This window comes from Epinephelus fuscoguttatus, linkage group LG14 (assembly GCF_011397635.1).
Source record: "Epinephelus fuscoguttatus linkage group LG14, E.fuscoguttatus.final_Chr_v1".
Lineage (NCBI taxonomy): Eukaryota > Metazoa > Chordata > Actinopteri > Perciformes > Serranidae > Epinephelus > Epinephelus fuscoguttatus.
Genome location: NC_064765.1, coordinates 23690583 through 23709817, shown reverse-complemented (window position 1 = coordinate 23709817; position 19235 = coordinate 23690583). Strand labels below are relative to the sequence as shown.

The 19235-nt window shown below is 39.7% G+C and overlaps 2 protein-coding genes across 3 annotated transcripts in view; both read right to left on the bottom strand.

Moving 5' to 3' along the window:
• Positions 1-535: 535 nt before the first annotated feature.
• pomt2 (protein-O-mannosyltransferase 2) lies at positions 536-10746 on the bottom strand. 2 transcript variants are annotated; one of them, XM_049597012.1, is made up of 21 exons: positions 9764-10746; positions 8982-9066; positions 8792-8896; positions 8538-8646; positions 8103-8211; positions 7330-7489; positions 7125-7231; positions 6936-7018; positions 4858-4967; positions 4704-4770; positions 4535-4595; positions 4328-4406; positions 3804-3955; positions 3626-3717; positions 3464-3540; positions 3308-3379; positions 3163-3222; positions 2948-3068; positions 2713-2853; positions 1597-1708; positions 536-1289 (listed from the first exon to the last, which is right to left on the bottom strand). In XM_049597012.1, exons 1-21 carry the CDS (start codon positions 10063-10065, stop codon positions 1184-1186), a joined length of 2310 nt encoding a protein of 769 aa, XP_049452969.1. In that variant the 5' UTR covers positions 10066-10746; the 3' UTR covers positions 536-1183. The 2 variants fall into 2 exon arrangements, with proteins under 2 accessions (XP_049452969.1, XP_049452970.1); XM_049597013.1 differs by having other exon boundaries at positions 2963-3068; positions 9764-10744.
• A 1274-nt stretch (positions 10747-12020) lies between these two features.
• Positions 12021-19235, bottom strand: part of LOC125900578 (latent-transforming growth factor beta-binding protein 2-like) — a 103194-nt gene continuing 95979 nt past the window's right edge. Inside the window, exons 39-41 of the mRNA XM_049595666.1 lie at positions 18917-19189; positions 17510-17659; positions 12021-14306 (exon numbers count right to left, since the gene is read on the bottom strand). Coding sequence (XP_049451623.1) covers positions 14122-14306; positions 17510-17659; positions 18917-19189 — 608 coding nt within the window. The 3' untranslated portion in view covers positions 12021-14121. The remainder of the gene's footprint in view (positions 14307-17509; positions 17660-18916; positions 19190-19235) is intronic.

Here is a 19235-nt window from a genome sequence, read left to right as displayed (position 1 = left end):
ATTATATACACTATTATAATGTTTTTCATGTTTGCAGCTATTGAATAATATATTACTTTTTATGGGATGTATAAAAATTCCCTATTTATGAATAATGCAGCAGAGATTCAGATATAATCAGCAGGAAATGCACACTTCTTGGCGGCTCTATTCACAGTGAGTGTCTTTTTTTTGCCTCTATACTCTTCCAGCTTTGGTTGAGAGCAGTACTAAACTTGCAAATAAGTCAGACTTAAAGAAATAAACTCCAGATTTCCAATGGAAGTTTATAAATTGTCAGAGTTAAGTTTGAAGGTATTAATCTCCTCAACGTCGCCATCTTCTAGGTGGTTTTATTCAAAATGACTAGTGTCAAGAATACTTTTAAATAAAGAGATATTTAATCTCAACGAGGCTAATAAAAATACATACCTAATGCAAGTGTATATAAAATATAAAAAGGTTTAAGGTTTAAGCTTGGTCTGAGGTGAACATTTGGTCAACAGAACCACGATATGAACATCAGTAAGCACAGACTACAAAAATATCACTGTTTATTGATCATACTGAAATGTACGTATGACACAGAGAGTCAGTAGTAGTCGTTTACAGTACTGGACAGCACCGATGGCTAATACAATACAAAAATACCGGGCACTAAGATCAAGACATTGCAAATGAAAATACATTCTCTGATAGCCTGTAACTATGTAACAAAGTGTTTTCTTTAAAACTGACCGACACCAGGATGCAGCATTTTAACTTTTACGAGCTCCTTTCAGGCACTTGAGCTTATTATTGTGACGTACAGTATACACGTTCATATGTGAAGTCCAGGATGTGGGATGTGTTGTGAGTTAAGGCAGCTTGGTGACGATTAGTGTGTCGACTGGCGTTTTAAAATACTTCACAACGCTCTGGCTTCCGTATTGCACTGATTCAGGTCTGCCTCATACAGATGTCTTTACACATTACAGACTATAATACTTGGAAATGTTGAGACACATAAATACATTGACGGGTAGAGATTCTATAGGCGTGTGTTCAGTCAGTACCTTAGGAAAATTATCCTTCTGCGTAAACAAACAAAAAAAAAACCAAAAAAAAAAAACACAAGTCTGTGAGACACATGATTGGTTTAAGTCCCTCGTATTTAGAACAGTTATACATCAAAACTATTAGTATCTTCTTCGTGCAAAGCTGACTAGAACTCCCAGGAGTCCATCCACTTCAGACCAGCCATGGAGCTGCCCGGCTCGTGTGCCAGAGGACCCGTCATGCCGTAGGAGAGTGGGTGGAACAGGTAGAAACTGACAGACAAAAAATGGATTACAGTAATTTATACAAAATAAAAGACACACTTTTAAAATGTTTTATGACGTCATCTATAACAAGGCTAGCTGTTTCCACCTGCTTCTAGTCTTTGTGCTAAGCTAAGCTAAACACCTGCTGGCTGAAGCTTCAACTTCAACAGGCAAATACAAACATGGTATGGATCTTCTCATCTATTTCTTCTTCTAAAAAAAAAAAAAACAACTGATGACGTACTGTTTCTGAGTGTAAGAATGACCCACAATAAAATTTCCTTCACAGTAGTTACACTGCTAATCATCTCACCTGTAAAGAACACTCAACAGAAGCACCATCTGCCCCAGTCTCTGCAGCCAATCACAATAAGGAGGGCGGAGTAGCAGGTCAGTGCTTTTCAGCAGGATGTCAAATGTAATTCCTGTGGAAAAACAAACAGAAAGCTTTAACCAGAACCCTGCGACCAACATGACTGTTATGCCTGCACCAGGGTTTTTCAGAATGTGACACCGTGAGCCTCCATGCAACAACACAGACAACTGTGCCTGCCAGCAATGCGTCTACTCTGATACTCCCAAAGCATTTGTGCAACGTGTAAAAGTTCATATTCATGGATTTTGTTACTCCTTAGGAGAGATATGTAGTAGTATGATAGTAGGACCTATTATCATACGTCGTCTTACTTTGATTGGGGGATAGTCATGTGCTAAGATTTGGTAAATGGACTTGTACTTGTACAGTGTCTTTCAACCACTCAAAGTGCTTTTACACTACTTGCCATATTCACCCATTCACACACACACATTCACACACTGGCTGCTAAGGCTACCATACAAAGTGCCACCTGCTACTCATTAAACATTCACACACACTCACACATTTGGGGTTCAGTATCTCACCCAAGAATACTTCGACATGTGGACTACAGGAGCTGGGGATTGAACCACTGACCTTCTAATAAGTGGACGACCCACTGTGCCTTGTGAGCCACAGCTGCCTCAAACTATACTACTAACTCTATGAAACTACACTTCCCATAATGCTATGGGGAATCTAAACAGGAATTGTGTTGCCAGTGAAAGGCATTTTATGGATACCTCTACTTTTTAGATTGGCTAGTACTTGTCATGTCGATGTGTCAAGGTTGCAGGCAGGTAGGATTGCAGCAAAGAAGTCATGGCTAGGGCTAATAGTAGCCAATCACAGCACAGCAGGGTAGGACTAGCCAGAATCTAAAATGTGTGTATCATATCTCTGTGTTTATATTTGACATAGTTATGACTCCAACAAAAAGTATGATTTTCAAAACAAATTGCGGCAAGTGCTTTTACCTCATGTAGTATCTCTGCCTCACGTCTCTCCCTCCTCCCTGAAAACCTCTTGTGAATATAACTGAAGTAGCTAAATGCAGTGAGGACTTGGTACCTGTTAGCATGCTACTGAAGAGCATTGCAGGGAAGTAGTGGTGGTAGTAGAGGACACGACCCATTGTATAGAAAGGTGCATAGTGCAGCAGCCAGCCAAGGAGTAGCAGTCCTCCCTCTCTCATGAGCACACGGGAATGCTCTGAAAAAAAGATAGGAAAAAAGATGGAGAACAGACCATTTATTTGATGTGTAAATAATCTTTTACTGCTGCTGCAACCATCATCAGTCAGTACCACTGTTAATCACACCTATTCTTTTCTGGCCCAGTGAGAAACCTCTTTGGAGGGCTATAGCTGCCACAGCCACCATGATAGGATACACTCCCAAACTGGCCAGGTTCATCCACCAGATAACCTGAAAAAGAGTGTGTAATCACGAAGGTATTAACGTGAGTTTGTCGGACAGGAGCGACAACAGGAAACATGAAGGATGCTTTAGACAGACTTACAGGGTTTCCCAGCAGGTAAACACGATACTCTGTGTCATTCACTCCAGAAAACCTCAAACCCTTTAAAGCAATGAGAATAATCAATTGTAGTTATGCATTTACTTTGAATTTAAAAAAATAAACTTTATACTGTGGATCATTGTACCTGGTAGTTGATGGGCCAGTGCCAGGGTTTGGAGTTCATCTCATTATCTTTGGGTTTCAGACCACTGTTACCCTAAAGAGACATATTTTATGTCAGTAAATGATTTGTTATAAAACACATATTTTAATCACAGATGGATTTCTCACTGTTCCTTACTCTTATCATGACAATGTGGGACTCCAGCAGGATCTCCAGAAAATGGGGCTTCAGCACAGACAGGCTAATGTTGGGCACTGCCAGAAAACAAGAGGAAGAGGAACATGTTGGTGTTTGACATCATGAAGTGTGGACAGAAACATAGGAATGTATGTATCTTACATTTGGGGTTGATGTGATCCTCAATGTTCCACTGAGAGCTTGGAGTCTCCTTCAAGTAAGGACTACAGGTCACCTCCACCTGTTCCCAGCCCCTGAACAGAAGCAAAGCATGTACTTTGACTCTCCATACACACAGTGAATCTTAAATATGAACAGTCAGAGCAGAGACTAGTTTTACCACTTTGGGAGAGTCTTGCCAGAGGAGTAAAGCACACAGCCAGTAGCTCGGTGCAGAAAGCGGACTTTGCTGCGCAGCACCTTCACCAGGTCGCCCTTCCGGCCTCCACACACCTCCACCTGCCACAGGTCGTTGGTGTCACCTGTGCCATTCTAAGAACAGAACAAAGGTGGGGATGTGTTTTAAAACTGGGGACATACAAATACATAGGCTAAGATCAGGCTGCAGGCAAATCAGATCTTTAGGACAGTATAGAGGATATATTTAGTATAGAAGAGGAGTTCTGAAGTGTGACTTCACAGCAAATGTGATTTCCCTGCTGTCTGAACGTAGCCTAATATCTTAGTAATACTGAATAAGGCAATTGATAGTTTGGCAGCTTAAAAACACAGTTAAAAGTAACTTCAACAGGAAACAAACTTCACCCAGAAGTCGTCTAACAAGTCATTGGTCGACTGTACAGAGCAGTAGGGTGAAAAAAGTCATCTTTTTATAGCACAGCTTCATGTTTGGGATCTACTCACAATGCCATAGCCTGTAACCTGGTAGTGTTTCTTGGTCAGAGGGGCCTCATGGAGGTGAGCGTGAAGGTTACGGGTTGTCCTAAAAGCACCAGGAAATATTACATCATCACAAACACTGAATCATTTAAATCGGCGATCTGATTTAAACCGGCGGATATTAAATAATATGTTTTTCATTTCACTGCTCTGTGGAGTCATGACACTTACTCTTTGTGCTCCAGTCGAATTATATCACCATGACGAACCAGATCAGATGTCCCAGATTGAGCTGAAGAGGCAATAGACTCAAACAATAAGAAGCTTGAACATTATTTCCTTATGAATTAAATGAACACTATTGGTATCTTTGAACAGAATATCAACCCCATCTGCTCACATCCATTCTCATCCTGTCTGTGAACAAGCCACAAGTTGTTGTAGTCCTTATGGAGATAGGCTGTCACCTGTTAGGAAACAGCAGAGACAACTTTTATTTAGTATAAATTATTACAGATAACACCTTATGTATATGTATCACACTGTAGCCTGACCTGCTGCTGCTTTGCTCCCACTCCTTCTGGGTATAAGTGCCAGTGAGAGTGCAAATAGCCTCCAGCTATCCGGAGGTTCTTTACTGTGATGGTGGAGCCATATGCCAGGTCTGCATTGGGAGAAGAACAAGATATTGCCTCACATCATTATACGACACAAGAAGCAATTACGTTAAACAATAAATAAATAAATAAAATTGAAATGTAATTTAAAGGTCCAGTTTGTAGGGTGTAGGAGGATCTATTGGCATGAAATTATATATGATATTATTAAGTATGTTTTCATTAATTTACAACCACCTGAAAATAAGAATTGTTGTTTTTTTTTGTTACCTTAGAATGAGTCGTTTATATCTACAGACAGAGCGGGTCCTCACTCATATAGTCTGCCATGTTGTTCTACAGTAGCCGATAATGGATTCCACCAAATCCAACATACTAGATCTAGACTGTTAAGCAGTCTAACTTCGCTTCTCTCTCTGCCAAAAAGTTGCACCTGAACACACCACAAAGACTATAGCCGACAGCCAACTAGCACGCAAGTTCTGTGCCTGCATGAGAGTAAATAACTCTCTATACCAGCAGGCAGTGGTCTGTATTTGTCATTTAAAAATGGAAACCACAAGACAGGACAGATTCAAGACGCTAGTTGACTACTTAGCACATCAACAACACAACCCAGAGTTAAAAGAACAAATGATATTTACTTTGAGGTGACGAACAATGGCACAAATGATTTCAAATCATTTCTGCTAAAGAGCTCAATGGCTAAAACCATTATCTTACCTAATATAACAAGTGTGTTTTGCCCTTGTGCTCTCTTAACCGGGCGGCAGTAGCTCAGTCCTTAGGGAACTGGGTTGGGAACTGGAGGGAGGCCAGTTCAAGCCCTGTCTGGACCAAATATGGAGTGTGAACTAGTATCTGGAGAGGTTCCAGTTCGCCTCCTGGGCACTGCTGATGTGCCCTTGAGCAAGGTACCGTACCCCACAACTGCTCGAGGCCCTTGTCCATAGGCAGGCCCCTCGCTCTGATATCTCTCCATTTAATGTATGTATGGGCCCTGTTTGTGCATGTGTGTATTTCGAGACTGTGCCTAACAGAGTGAAAAAAAAAGAATTCTCCTTGGGTATTAATAAAGTACATCTTCTTCTCTAGTCATTTGTTTGCTTTCCTCACTTTTCCCTGCCAATAAGAGTGATTTACCCACGGGCTTTGCCGTCTCAGATGCCAATCCAATATCCTCAATTGGCCGAAAAACAGTAGACAAAGGCTGACTTGGCCCCTACTTACTGTGGAGCCAGATCAGCTAGTGCTTTGTAGACTAGGATTTTGAACAGTATTTTACAAAGAACAGATAATCAGTGAAGGTTTCAGAGGACTGGAGTTTCACGGCCTGATCTTTTTGTCTTGTTTAGAACTCCAGCGGCCGAGTTCTGGATAAGTTGCAATTTATTGATTGTTGTTTTTGGAAGACCTCACATTAGCTAGTGTTGTTGCTCCTTGCTGCTTTAAACATGCAGTGAGTTTATAGCTCCACAGCAGATCTCTCTGGTCACAAGGTGGAAACCTCCCCCATGTGCCGAGAGCACTTTCAAAGTCTGGTGAGATGGCATTCAGTATTTATGCACCTTATGAAACAGTTTGCCTGCTGACCTTAGATTGGCTCCAAAACTGTGTCTTAAAACTAAAGACCTTCCTTGTCACTCAAGCATTCTCTTAAATGGACTCAGTGTATTTGTACAGTGTTTATGTGTATGTATATGTGATTCAATGTGTATGTCTGCAGAGATGTTTCTGCTTAATTGCAATTTTATTTTGTTTTTATGTAAAGTACTTTTACCGTTAAATGTGAAATGGATTATGGAACAAATCATATAAAAGAACAATAAGCCTTCATAGAAAAACCCTGATATGTTGGTAAAATGTAAGCAAACACTTCAGCCCATCTGGCTGTCATCAGCACTAAGTGAATGCCTACATCTCTTTTGCCCTCCTTCTCCATTGTCTTATTAGTGTTTTAGTAAACACAGCTGCAGCGTCATGTGGTTTTATTCACAAATGTGTTTGGGACTCACACTCAGGCATGGACGCATTGTGGAGATTGTTCCCGATTAGACGAGACTGAAAGGCTGAACTGAAGAAACCATCTCCCGGTCCACTGGTGAGAGAAAACAGCTGTGATGTGTTGACGTCTTTACGCAATACTGAGAGTGAGATGAGCAGTAATAATCTCACTGTATCCATAATATAACAAAGAGACACACCTTTTGTTCAACACAACAAAGTGGATTGCAAAGATTGTAACATAGAGGAAGACTGGAAGCAGGATGAGTCCAACCACCCGTGCCAGGAAGTGCTTTGTGATGTCCACCTGGAACCAGAAAATAAGGTGACAAGAGCCTAACGGACAAACCTCTAATGTAACTCATCAACACTATCAGTTACCATTCAAAAAATTATGCTGTTTACCAGTGAGAGGCTCAGGTCTCCCAAAAGTCTCCAGAGGTCCCAGACTGTGTTCAGTCCCACCAGCAGGATGACAAACAGACCCACAAACTTCACCCCCAATGCCCCGGCAAGGTTTACACCTGTCAGTACCAGCCACAGCCACCAGGAGGCAGTAAAAGGCCTGAAAACAACAGCAGGCATTAAACAATCAGTTGTGTGTGTACTGTTGTAAAGGACTGTAACTATTATTACTTTTACCACACTAATTAACCTATCTTTTAAAGCTCTGTCTTTTAATCTACCATTATTATAGTGTGTGGGGTTTTTTTTTGCTGATGTTTACTAACCTGCTCTCATCCACTAAAATATTATCCGCTTTGCTGTCTACTGTCTTCCTGATCTATGTGAACACAGCATAATAAAGAATTATCTCATCTTATTTGTTTTTCTACCAATCACTTGGGCAACAAAATCTCCGAAATAAGAGTATTCGACCATCACAAGACACCAGACTCCAAATTGGTCTATTTATTTCTGCCAAAAATCAGCAGTATTCATTTTAAATAGGTTTGAAATACAAAATAAGCCAGTCAACACATACAAGAAGCTGCAACCAGTGAATGTGTGGCATTAATACCTAAATTATTAGTGGGTTAATTGGTGATTAATGATCGAAATGATCAAAGTAGATATCCACTAACACACTGTTGACCGACTAACTGATAAACTAATAATTTCACCACTACATTGTACAGGACAGAGAAACCAAAATACAAGTTGTAGTGGTGTCTTACCTGTATCTCTGCTGGTTGAAATTGACCATGCTCAGCACTGCTGCCATGATGAAGAACATGAGAATAGGGTCTAACAGGATGTACTGGGAAATGGTGATACAGCCAGTGTCTGTCAGGAGAAGGACATTAATTTTTCATTTTTACTACAGGATGATTCAACATTTAAAAAGATTCTCTTCATATGTATCTAAATTGCTGTTAGCAGATCAGCAAAAGAGGCGTAAAATGAAATGAAAACAAAGACCGATGTGCTTTGGACATGGCCGTTTCTCTACTCCCGAAATATGTATGTGCAGGTTCGATCCAAAACTGTATGGTGTTTCTTTATTTTTTTTCCAAGAAAAGTAAGAATATTGCAAGTTAGAGTAGTTAGTGCATTGCAACTTCAATGTGTTTTTGAGTTGTGCGACCCTTTTAAACAAGATAATCACTCACCAAATATGAGCAGAGTGGCAGTGATGAGAGCAGCAGTGTGAGACTGAGACAACTCCAGCACTATGAGGTAGGCAAAGACTGGGAGACAGGAGCCCAACATGGCACAAAACTGTAGGGAAAAAGGCAGAACAGACACGTCAGCAGCCTTGATGTTTTGTCCTTTTAAAGTTGTAACAGGACCACATGTATTTATTCAAACTGCACAGTTAATCAGTTAGACAAGAGCAGGTTTTCTTGTGTGTAAAACAGCATACCCCTCTCATTCCCCAGTAGTTGTGGTGCTCATATTTATCTCCTGGCTTTATGAAAGGAAAGGTGCCATCATATCCAGTCATGTAACCAGCGAGACCTATCAGCATCTGCAACAAATTAAGAGGGAACAATATTCATGCTAGAGATGTTTCCCTGAAGACAGCACACAGAAAGGATGATCTGGGATCTTACTTTTCCAAGAGGAGGATGGACATCAAAAAAGAAGGTCCTGTTGATGTAGTAGCTCCCCATCTTTCCAAAGTGCGTCTCATCCCAGCTGGAACACCAAAATGAGACATTGTGTAAGCCAGCGATTCCCAATACAAGGGTAGGGGTTGCAAAAGCGTCACGAGGGGTTGCGAGGCCCTCTTAATTTCAAACAGTATAAGAAAGCTTAAAAACAAAATAACATATAGTAGGCCTATATCCCAGCATTTCATTCATTTCTGTGTAGACAACTAAATTGACTGTAGTTACAAATCCTTTATTAACACAAGGATAAACTAACGCGTTTCAACCAGAGAGTCTTCATCAGGGTATCCATGTATTAATAAAGGATTTTTAACTACAGACAGAGTGACTCGGGTGCATTTTTTGACTGCCTGAACAACCAAAGAGCTAATAGAACAAAGAAAAAGGTCTATTAAGGATGAATCCTTGTTTAAAAACATCAACACAAAAGATTTGATGCAATACACACAAAAAGAAGCAGCTCAAAATTCATCCAAATCACTAATTTTACACAAACTTCTTGCAGTTATTACACTTACTATTTGGGTTTATTGTCCAGTTTATCAATTGTTTTGTGCTGATATTGTTTTGCATTGAATATAATATGAAATATCCATAATATATGTCACTTTGTCAGTTTACTTCTTGATGGAAAAGGGGTCAATTAAGGAAAAAAGTTGATGTAAACAAAGGCACAAGAAGATGCACATCTCCATACATGCATGCAGAGGACTTTAACTCACCACACATGAGGGGGCTCTGTAATCTTGTAGAGACGTGTAGAGAAAGACAGCCCGACCACCAACATCAGCAGCACCCTGCTTGGAGGGTCCCTCCTGACATCTTCTCTGGCCGGAAGCTGAGCAGATGTCCCGTTAGAAGACTGGGTGTCATCCTCTGACAAGTGTCCAGTAGTCTGACTGTGTTTGTCCTTCGATAATGTAATTGATGGGGTCTTTTCTGAGGTGGGAAAGAGTCTCCTGTTTCGTAGTGTTGAAGTGTCCCCTGTTTTGTTCCATTGTGCAATGCATTCCTCTTTTGCCATTAGGGAAATTAAACCTGTAATAAATTGGCCAGACCCCCTTCCAAACCAGGTAAGTCTAATATTTTGGTAATGTGGCTTAAATAGCTAGTTAATGGGTGATAACGAGATAATGTGTGACTGTGCTGTCAGGGACAATTAACTACATTTAGCATGGATATTAGCAAGATTTAATACTGTAGCACCAGACATCAGTTCTCAACACTGTATGACAAAACAGGCGACATAGACAGTGACTGTCACACTTCTCCTTATTATTAAATTATCACACATAATATTACTTACATTGCCGCCGAGCTATTAAGACGTTTTTATCGATAACATACTTATCTTAGCTCGCTAACCGAGTGTCCACTCGTTAAACGGCGGCATACCGCACAGTATTAGCTGACAGATAGCTAACGGTCTCTTTCGCCTCAGATAACTGTTAAATTATTCAAAGATTTACATTAGCAACACAGCCAGAGCACGAGAGGTTTCCGCTCCAGGAGTCAACGAAACACGCATGAAGCGAGGTGGCTTCTGGGAGGTGTATTCCACTGTATTATTTATGTGGACACAGTGTTGGAAGCCAAACACAATTTCCCAGAATCCTTCTGGAATAGCTCCTCGTCTCCGGTTAACCAATGGGAAAAGGTTATGGAAGAGATGGGAAAGCAGTGATGTACAGCCAGAGATATTGGATTTTGCCACAAGATGGCGTTATAGTATAACACATAATTTTAATACCAATTCTTTTTTATTTCTTATTTTTAAAATTAATAGAGTGCCCCAAAAATGAGTCCTAAAGTCAAGAAAAATATAATTATAGTTTTCTTGAATAAAACTCGGATGAGTTAGCATTTTACCATTCACAGTTCCTTCATGTTAAAGTTAATGGGTTTTGTGAATAGGCTTTTGGTTAGATGTCTCATATAAGGTCTGTGGTTAACACAAGCTTAAGAGACGTTCACGTTTTGTTGAATGACATAAAATACATCAAAAAATAAATAAACACATCACTTGTGAACGCTGACGCCTCTATATCTCTTAAAAAAGGCGGTTGCTAACAAGTGGCTAAATGAGACTACAGAACGTCATCACACCGCCCTTGCTAATGTTAGCTTTTTACTTCTGGAAGTTGTATTTAGGCTTCAATAATCATGAGAATTGTTCATTTTTGAAGAACAAACTGTGCTGAACAAAATGTGTAAGTATCACAAATGCTGTTTGTCAGCTAATTTGAGGCAATAATCCAAAATCCAACTGAAAAATCCCATAGGGTTTTCGACATGGGAACCAGTGCGATGCTAACTTCCGTGTCAGCCTACAGAAAAACGTCATCCCTGGAGCATTTCCGGTCTCCAGTTCAAATTTATTTTTAGTTCAGACTTTGGGAAGATATAAAGTCTGTGGTTCATATCCGTTGTCAGAAACCCAAATACCAGTGGTAACAGACTAACTTGTATTAAATTTTTTTGTTACCCTTTATGTTATTTCCATGTTGTGCAATGTAAGGCTTTATGTCATAATGATGCTTACATGCAAATGTACAAAAAATAATACTTGAATAATTTGTGCCTTTTCTGCATCAGTTTATGGTGTCAATAACTAAAATACTGAGCAGGACGTGTCCCCTGCATCCTCCCCTGAAGTCTACACCTATATTACTTTTACTGTAAGTGAAGGATCTGAATACATCTGCAGAGCACACACTCTGACTACTTACATCACACTTACATAATAATGAGACAGCAATCCATGTGCATACCTGTCCCAAGCTGTTCAATAACCACACTGCTTGGTGTAAGACTAACATCTAGTGTCTTTATTGTCATACTATAACTACCAAATTTGTTTTAATACAAATAAACTTCCATGGCAGCAGATTTCTATGTGAATAAACATACAGTGGTCAATCCAAGTTGTGTCATGGGTGCCAAGTAAATTTCAAAGAGACAGATAATTTTCATGTTTTTATTTTGATGACTGATAGTGATTACAGTCAAGAGGTAAACAAAATGAATGAGCATGATATTTCCAATGACCACAGCTTTACAACAAGACATTTATCTCAAGTTATTTGCGGTATTGAAAGGCTTTAAATATTCCAACTTTGACCTAAATGCTAGACTTCCGGTCCGGTTCAGCTGATGATTTGAACAGCACTGTAAAGTGAAGCGGAAACATCTGTGCTACTGTAAGTTTATAGGTTATGAATGCATGTTAAGGGCTTAAGTCATCAACGTTAGAATTAGACCTTTATGTGTCTGTACTGCTGAGATTTCTTGAGAGAAGTTCAGTCCATTAGACAAATAATGCCATTGTATCTTAAACCTGAATATAAAAGGCAAAAAGCTATTAGTGGGAGTTTAGAAACCGAATGCATATGCTGATACTGTTTATGATACATTCATGACGTAAGGATCCAACAGAGACTTAAAGAAATAATGTTCACAATGTTTCTAATATTTAGCCGTTAAGTTGTGACGCACGAAGTTGGCGCTTGCATTTCCGAAGCATTGTCTTTGTAATGAACTCGAAGAGACAAAATGTCAAATGTGATTAGAACAGTGCTGCCACTTCCAAAAAATATATTTCATTGTCTGCTCCACAGGGCAGGGTATACACACAGTTCCTCTGGTACAGTGTCAGCCACTCTCCTCATACATAAAAAGATATGCTTTAAAAAAAAAAAAAAAACATTTTTACAGACATGTATAAATCTACAAAGCTATAATGCCAGATTTTTCTTACATTTTATGTTTTATGTCAAACAAAATATTGGTTGTGCTATAATGCATTAAGAGAATATGTAACAAAAATAATACATAGTACTAGATCTGTACAAAATATACCAAACCTCTCCAATGAAGCCTGTGTCTTTACATGCATTCAGAGATGCACACATGGGAACGGTCTGATGTGACATGTGGGATCCTTTTGCCTGTGTGTGGCACTGGTACGTAAAACTAATCTTTCATTTAAAGATCTGATATTTGTGGATGATTTTAACTAACTTACCTTCCTGTGGTTTCAGAAGTTAGGCTAGAATCAAATAAGATGGTGCATATGGTTTTTACAGACGTGTAAAACAAGTTGAGACTGTTTTCAGAAGAGAAAAAAAAATGGGATCAGCTACTGAGTCTGTTTTCCTACTTTGTTTCTGTTGTTTATATTGTGAAAAAAATGGAGGAAGGCAGGTTATACCGATCGCAACTTTTACCAAAACATCACATAGATCATCATATACATCTACAGTCTTTCCAGGTCCACGTAAAGGCTGAAGTTTTAATGGCTGTGTCGACTCCTCTTGGTTTCTTCCACTCCAGCTCGTAGTTAATCTCGCAGAAGAGACAAGCAGTTGTGGGAAAAAGTTCTCTCTTTGAATTTCTGACGTTTATCAACCCTGGCGTCCGTTTAGTCCAAGGTCAACGCTATAATTATAATGACGGAGTGAGTAAATTGGTGAGAGGTTTGACAGTGAGGCACGAGCTGATTTATGAGTGGCTGATTTCTTATGACATTCCTTCTCTTACAAAAGACATTTATTATCTCCCCACACTGTCTCTGAGGTCAATTGGCGAGACAAATAAAACAAGAGGAATCAAGTACGCCCTCTAAGAATAGGTCGCTTTCTTAGTTTGCAGAGGCCCGTCATGTAAATGAAATAAATAACACAACAAAAAAAAAAGAAGAAAAAAAAAAGAAAGTGACAGAGGAAAATAATGTGGAAAATATATCTGCATATCAAATTGCCTGGGGTTACTGAATAAAAACGATCAGTCCACAAAATCCCTTTAAGGCAAATGGATATCTGGTGAATACTAAATCCCATGTAATACATTCACTGCACAATTCCTGGTCCTCTTGAGTGTGTATGAGGGGGACATCAGTGTGTTTTGTGTTGAATGGGAGTGTGTGTGTGTGTGTGTTTGTGTCTGTGTGTGTGCGTAGGGAAACGAGTTTGGACGTCTCAGCGTTACTGTTGGAGGTTTAGTGCCAGGCCCTTGGGGGAAAGGGCAGAGGGGTGTAAGGGTGATCTTTGAGGGAGGGAGCAGGAAAAGCCAGCAGTGTGTCTCAGTTTTCTCCCTCCGCAGGCCCAGACTCCTCAGACTCTGGGATCTCTGGGATGCACTTGTGTGGCTCTGCCGCGGCCACGAAGCCTGGTGAACAGGTGCACTTGTACGACCCCTCCGTGTTGGTGCACTGCCCGTTCTGACACAAGGGCACCTTGTCGCTGATGTCCTCACACTCATTTATGTCTGGAAGCAAAAGGAGACATGATGAGTTAGTCAGCGGGGAGATTTCACAGCTGAAACAGCTGCCTGCGCCACATCTGCTGCTGAGCGGCCTTGTGGGTATTTGAGGAGAGGGATGCTGGAATGCTAAAACAATTCCTACTTTTGATTTCACCTATACGCCTCTGTCTCTTTCTGTCTTCCTCTGTTTTTCCTTTCTTTCCTCTTGTTTTTCTTCCTTCTTTCGCCTTCCTTCCTTCCTTTCCTTCGTTAGCTTTCTATCATATCCCACGACCTCAAAAAGCGGAGTTAAACAAATCCAAAACTTTAAAGCTTAACTGTTAAACAAACATGAAAGAGAAGTTCTTTAGGTGCTCAGAAAAAAAGGAAATCTGAACATGTATAATGCCAGAGCTGCGATGCTTGGTTGATTAATCAAAAGAAAATGACTCTACTCCTACTTTGATAATCCATTAATCGTTTAAAGAAGTATTTCACTGCTGGAGAGATGGTCTTCTCACAAAACTGGGCTGTCTATGTGGTAGGAAGACACACATACTTTTGAAATTGGTGCTACATGCCGAGAGAAAACTGAGAAAAACGACTGTGGTATTTGCTTTTGCTCAAGAGGTAGAAAACCTACAACTACCAGAATGCACTGCAACACACCAGATTAATAAACGCTCCCACAGGTGGGTGACATAATTGCTGAATCCATATGTCTTGACTTCACCGCACCTGCAGACTCGCAGACTTTGTGCGCGTGTTCCCAGTAAGTCTGGGAGTGCTAATGGCCGTCCAAATCCATAATTCCTCCGGTCCACAAGGGGCCTAAAGTGGACTTTCAGAGAGTCCACTTGGGATACAGACTTCAGCAGACTTCACTGATTTAATTGCTCACAGTTCATTGCAATACGGACGTCATGTGGTAGTTTTTTTTTTTTCAAAGCTTGTTACTGTAGCCTAATAAAACAACACTTGAATCGTGTAGGCCAGAAATAATATTCAACAGCATCATGACAGATAAATATGTAGAAATACAACTATTGGTTGCACAGTGTAATACCAAATATGAAGGCTAGAACAGTGGCCGAAAAATAATTAAAGAAGATCTCCTGATGTAACTAATGACTTTATTGAGTCATAGCCCAGTCCATTTGTACAACCATCTCTGTATGTGGATGTCTAAAGTCTGCATGTTACACAGAAATGTATTTTGTTCACTCACAAACCCTATCCATGGGATTTATCTTATTATCTGCAGGGATAGATGAGCAGCAGAAATATAACAGCTGTTAAAATGATTGTGATCGTCGCTAAAAACCTTTCCATGGCAACGAGTAAAACAGTCTGTCAATCAGCAGCTTGTGGTCTCTGCCCTTGCAGACTTTACGTGATGGTGGTGAACTCGTCATAGTACGTACGACTAAAGTCTGCGAGGGCTTAGTCTGCAAGTGTAAAGGGTGGACATTTGGATTCAGTCAGTGCAATCTTAGCTGTTCTGACGTAGAAAACAAAATGGCAAGCTGGTAACAAAACATTAAGCTAAAATATGTTTCTGAAAACATTTTAGGTGAGAAATAGGAAACATAGTAACAGGATCTTGGTTTAAATTTTATCAGCAGTGCTTATTGTTGTTGTTTGAGAGAGGAAGAAGAGAGAGGGGCAGGTCTCTCTCTTGATCCGCTTCTATGCTCTTTGTGTCCATGATGGCAGACATACAAATATTTTGAAGTACAATCCGTAGTTTGAGCAAAAGCCCTTGAGCCAGTAAATCCCCTAAATGATGAAAAACATATCATCCAACGGATTTGAGCTGAGAGATGAGCAGGGAGATCTGGGTGGTGGTCAGATAGAGGGAAGTTTCCCACAGTTCATTTACATTCACTACCTACACTGTTATGATTCAAATTTCCAAAGTCTTGGTTCCAGCTTCTCAAATATGAGGATTTGCTGCTTGTCTGCATGTAACATTATAGTACATTAAATATTTTGGAGTTTTGGACCTTTTTTTTGGACAGAACGACCTGTAATCTGACCAAATGATTAATCAAGAAAGTAATGAACACATTGCCAATGAAAATAATCATTATTTGCATCCTAAAACAATTACATGACAACTGGGCAAACTCCTTGCTGGTAAAGATCATGTGATTAAAAGCTCAGCAGCCACTAAATGGACCTGGAGGTGAGAATGCTGAAAATGTTATGCAATCTTGTGAGCAATAAACAAGGCTGTTTTAATTAGTTCCACAAAAGTTCATATTTGGAAGTACAAGGTTTTCATTTAACACCAATGCTATGTTGCATAATATATCATCTTGTATATCTTTAACCAAACATGCCGTCATGTTGCGTGACGGCTGGACGGGGTCTGAACTCACGTTCCCAGCCATCTCAAGCACTGAGCTGCTCAGAGCGATGGCAAAATTAACAATGGCTTGGATTATGTTTCCCTCTGGCCTTCCAGTGATTTTTCTTTCTCCGTTTTCAGCACGGGAGGTCTGATTGTCATTTCATAGCATCTCGAATGACCCTCCTTCTGTTTATGTCATGTTCTGCTGGGGAAATGCTAGTGGTGATATTTATAAAAGGAGGCATGGCACGAGCTGCGCACCTCCCACGTGTTTCCACAGGGTTGGAATTCAATCACTTTCCTTGGGAAAACGTCTGGCCTTGGAGCTGATAAGCTCGTATGCAGACTGAATATTGTAATCATAGCATTTCATTACAACAAGACGGTCTCACTTTCTTACAAAACAAACAAAGTACACTTAAAAGATATAATATCTCATGTAATACACTGAGTGGCTAAGATTCAAGGCCTCCTCACTCTTGGCAGTGTGTGTGACTAGGGAATTTCAGAGCAAAGGGTAACACACCATGGTTTTGCGAAGTACACTGCTTTCATTAGTTTCCCATAAAACATAACTTAATGCAAGGTTGTTAAATTCAAAGCTTCTCCTTGAGCTTGATGATATACCGCATGAAGGGTTACCTCACTGAAATTAATCCAAGACCTGGCTCCAGAAGGCTTAAAACCTGGAGGGAGGGTTCACTGTGGTTTGATTTGGAGATTCAACACCGCATTTTGAAGCAAGTTTAAACGAGGTGATTGATTCCCTATTGATTCTAGGAAGTCCCTGAACATTTTAACTTGGAACACAGAGTGCATATGTGGGTGGTCTGTTGAGAGAGATACCAAAGATGCTGGGGAAAGAACCCACCTATACAGGCCATCTTGTTTAGGTCAAGTTCGTAACCGTCGAAGCAGTCGCAGGTGTAGCCTTCTCGCACACGGACGCAGCGGCCGTTTTCACACCCATTTAGGATTCCACATTCTTCTGCTCGGAGACCCTCAAAGCTATCATAGCGCTCTGATTGGACACAGACATATGGAAGAAAACACACATAAAAAAAATATTGTTTACACATCCAGCAGCCACATTATCATTCACTTTGAGTCGTGTTTCTGTTATCCTTATGATTGTACGTCTAATATTTACTCTCTTTTATCTCTGGTTTTGGTCTCCACCAACAACTGACGGAAATATCTGGCTCTTTAGCTGCTTAATGCTCCACTATGTTCATCGGCTAGGTGCTAACTTTGTCTGTCTGCTGTTTGCTGCTGGTAGAAAGCAGGATTTAAGAGCTATTTCACTGAAAACACCTGCCTGCTGCTGCGGAACAAACACACTGAGAGCTGTGAGAGTGACAGCTTAACGTTGAACTGTAAATCACCACAGAGCTTGGTAAAGCAGATTTGGGTGATAAGTCTCTGTAGGTTCATCACTATGGAGGATGAAAGAATGACTTAGGTTTTTAATAAATGTATAAATAAACACTGGAATAAGTAAATAAATCTGCAATAAACAAATAAATGTATAAATACATAAAAGAATAAATAAGTAACTTCATAAATAAATAAATAAATAAATGTATAAAGAAATACATAAAAAGATAAAAATAGAAATAAAAAGAATAACTAAAATGCTGAAATGAATACAGTAAAAAATAAATGTATAAATACATGATTAAATACATGTTGAAATAAATGTCAAAATAAATACACAAATTTATGAATAAATAAATATATATAAAAACATAAACACTCTGTCTGTATGTTAATTAGGTAGGAGGTCCCAGCCTCTGCATTTACATTGTTATTCATGCATTTCTTCATTTATTTCTTCATTTATTTTTAGCATTTATTTACCATTTAATTTATTCACTTTTTTTTAAAAAAATGTTTTAGCAATGTATTAATTGATATTTAAGTACTTTTTTATCTTCCATAAATCACTTCAAACCCCTCGCACATGGTCACATTGTTTTTACTTCTCATTTAATACATTGTTATTATAAAATTATCAAGTATTTCCACTTTAAATAAAATGTAAAAATTTATATAGTATTGCTTAAATAAACATTTAAATGCAAGATTGTACTTTCAATGCTGGAATTTTCCATTATGCTAATTGCTATTAATGAGTTTGACTTGGTCAGCTTGTCGACTATGAGCCGTCTTTGGGAAACAAATGTTGGTGACTGTCAGTGACTGTAGCTCATAGTTTAATTTATTTACCACTGCATTGTAGCTTATAGTGTACTGTATATTATTCACAAATGCTCACCTGCATAGGAATCTACTGGTTGTGGCTGCTGCTCCCGTGGTCGTGTAATGGGGACCCGGGAAGGTGGCTGTTGAATGCTGTAGTCATTGAAGAAAGGAGGGCCTTCAGCAATGTCATAGGGTCCTGCAGGGCTGCCGTAATTGTCCCAGTACGGAGAACCAAAAGATTCCACAGTATCCTCTGGCCCCACAAGACCGTACTCATATCCCGGCCGCTCTCGCAGACTGTCTGTACCTCCTCCCCGAGGCAGGTTACACATCACTGCATAGTCATCTGAGGAGTTATATTTTGCATATTAATAACAGTGACATGTTGATAT

Excerpts from the sequence above, each read along its gene's own strand:
- pomt2 (XM_049597012.1), bottom strand. The coding sequence starts at position 10,065 with ATGGCAAAAGAGGAATGCATTGCACAATGGAACAAAACAGGGGACACT. Across the intron at positions 8,897-8,981 it reads TCCATCCTCCTCTTGGAAAA|ATGCTGATAGGTCTCGCTGG; the intron begins GTAAGATCCCAG and ends AATTTGTTGCAG. Across the intron at positions 3,956-4,327 it reads AGGTTACAGGCTATGGCATT|AATGGCACAGGTGACACCAA; the intron begins GTGAGTAGATCC and ends TTCTGTTCTTAG.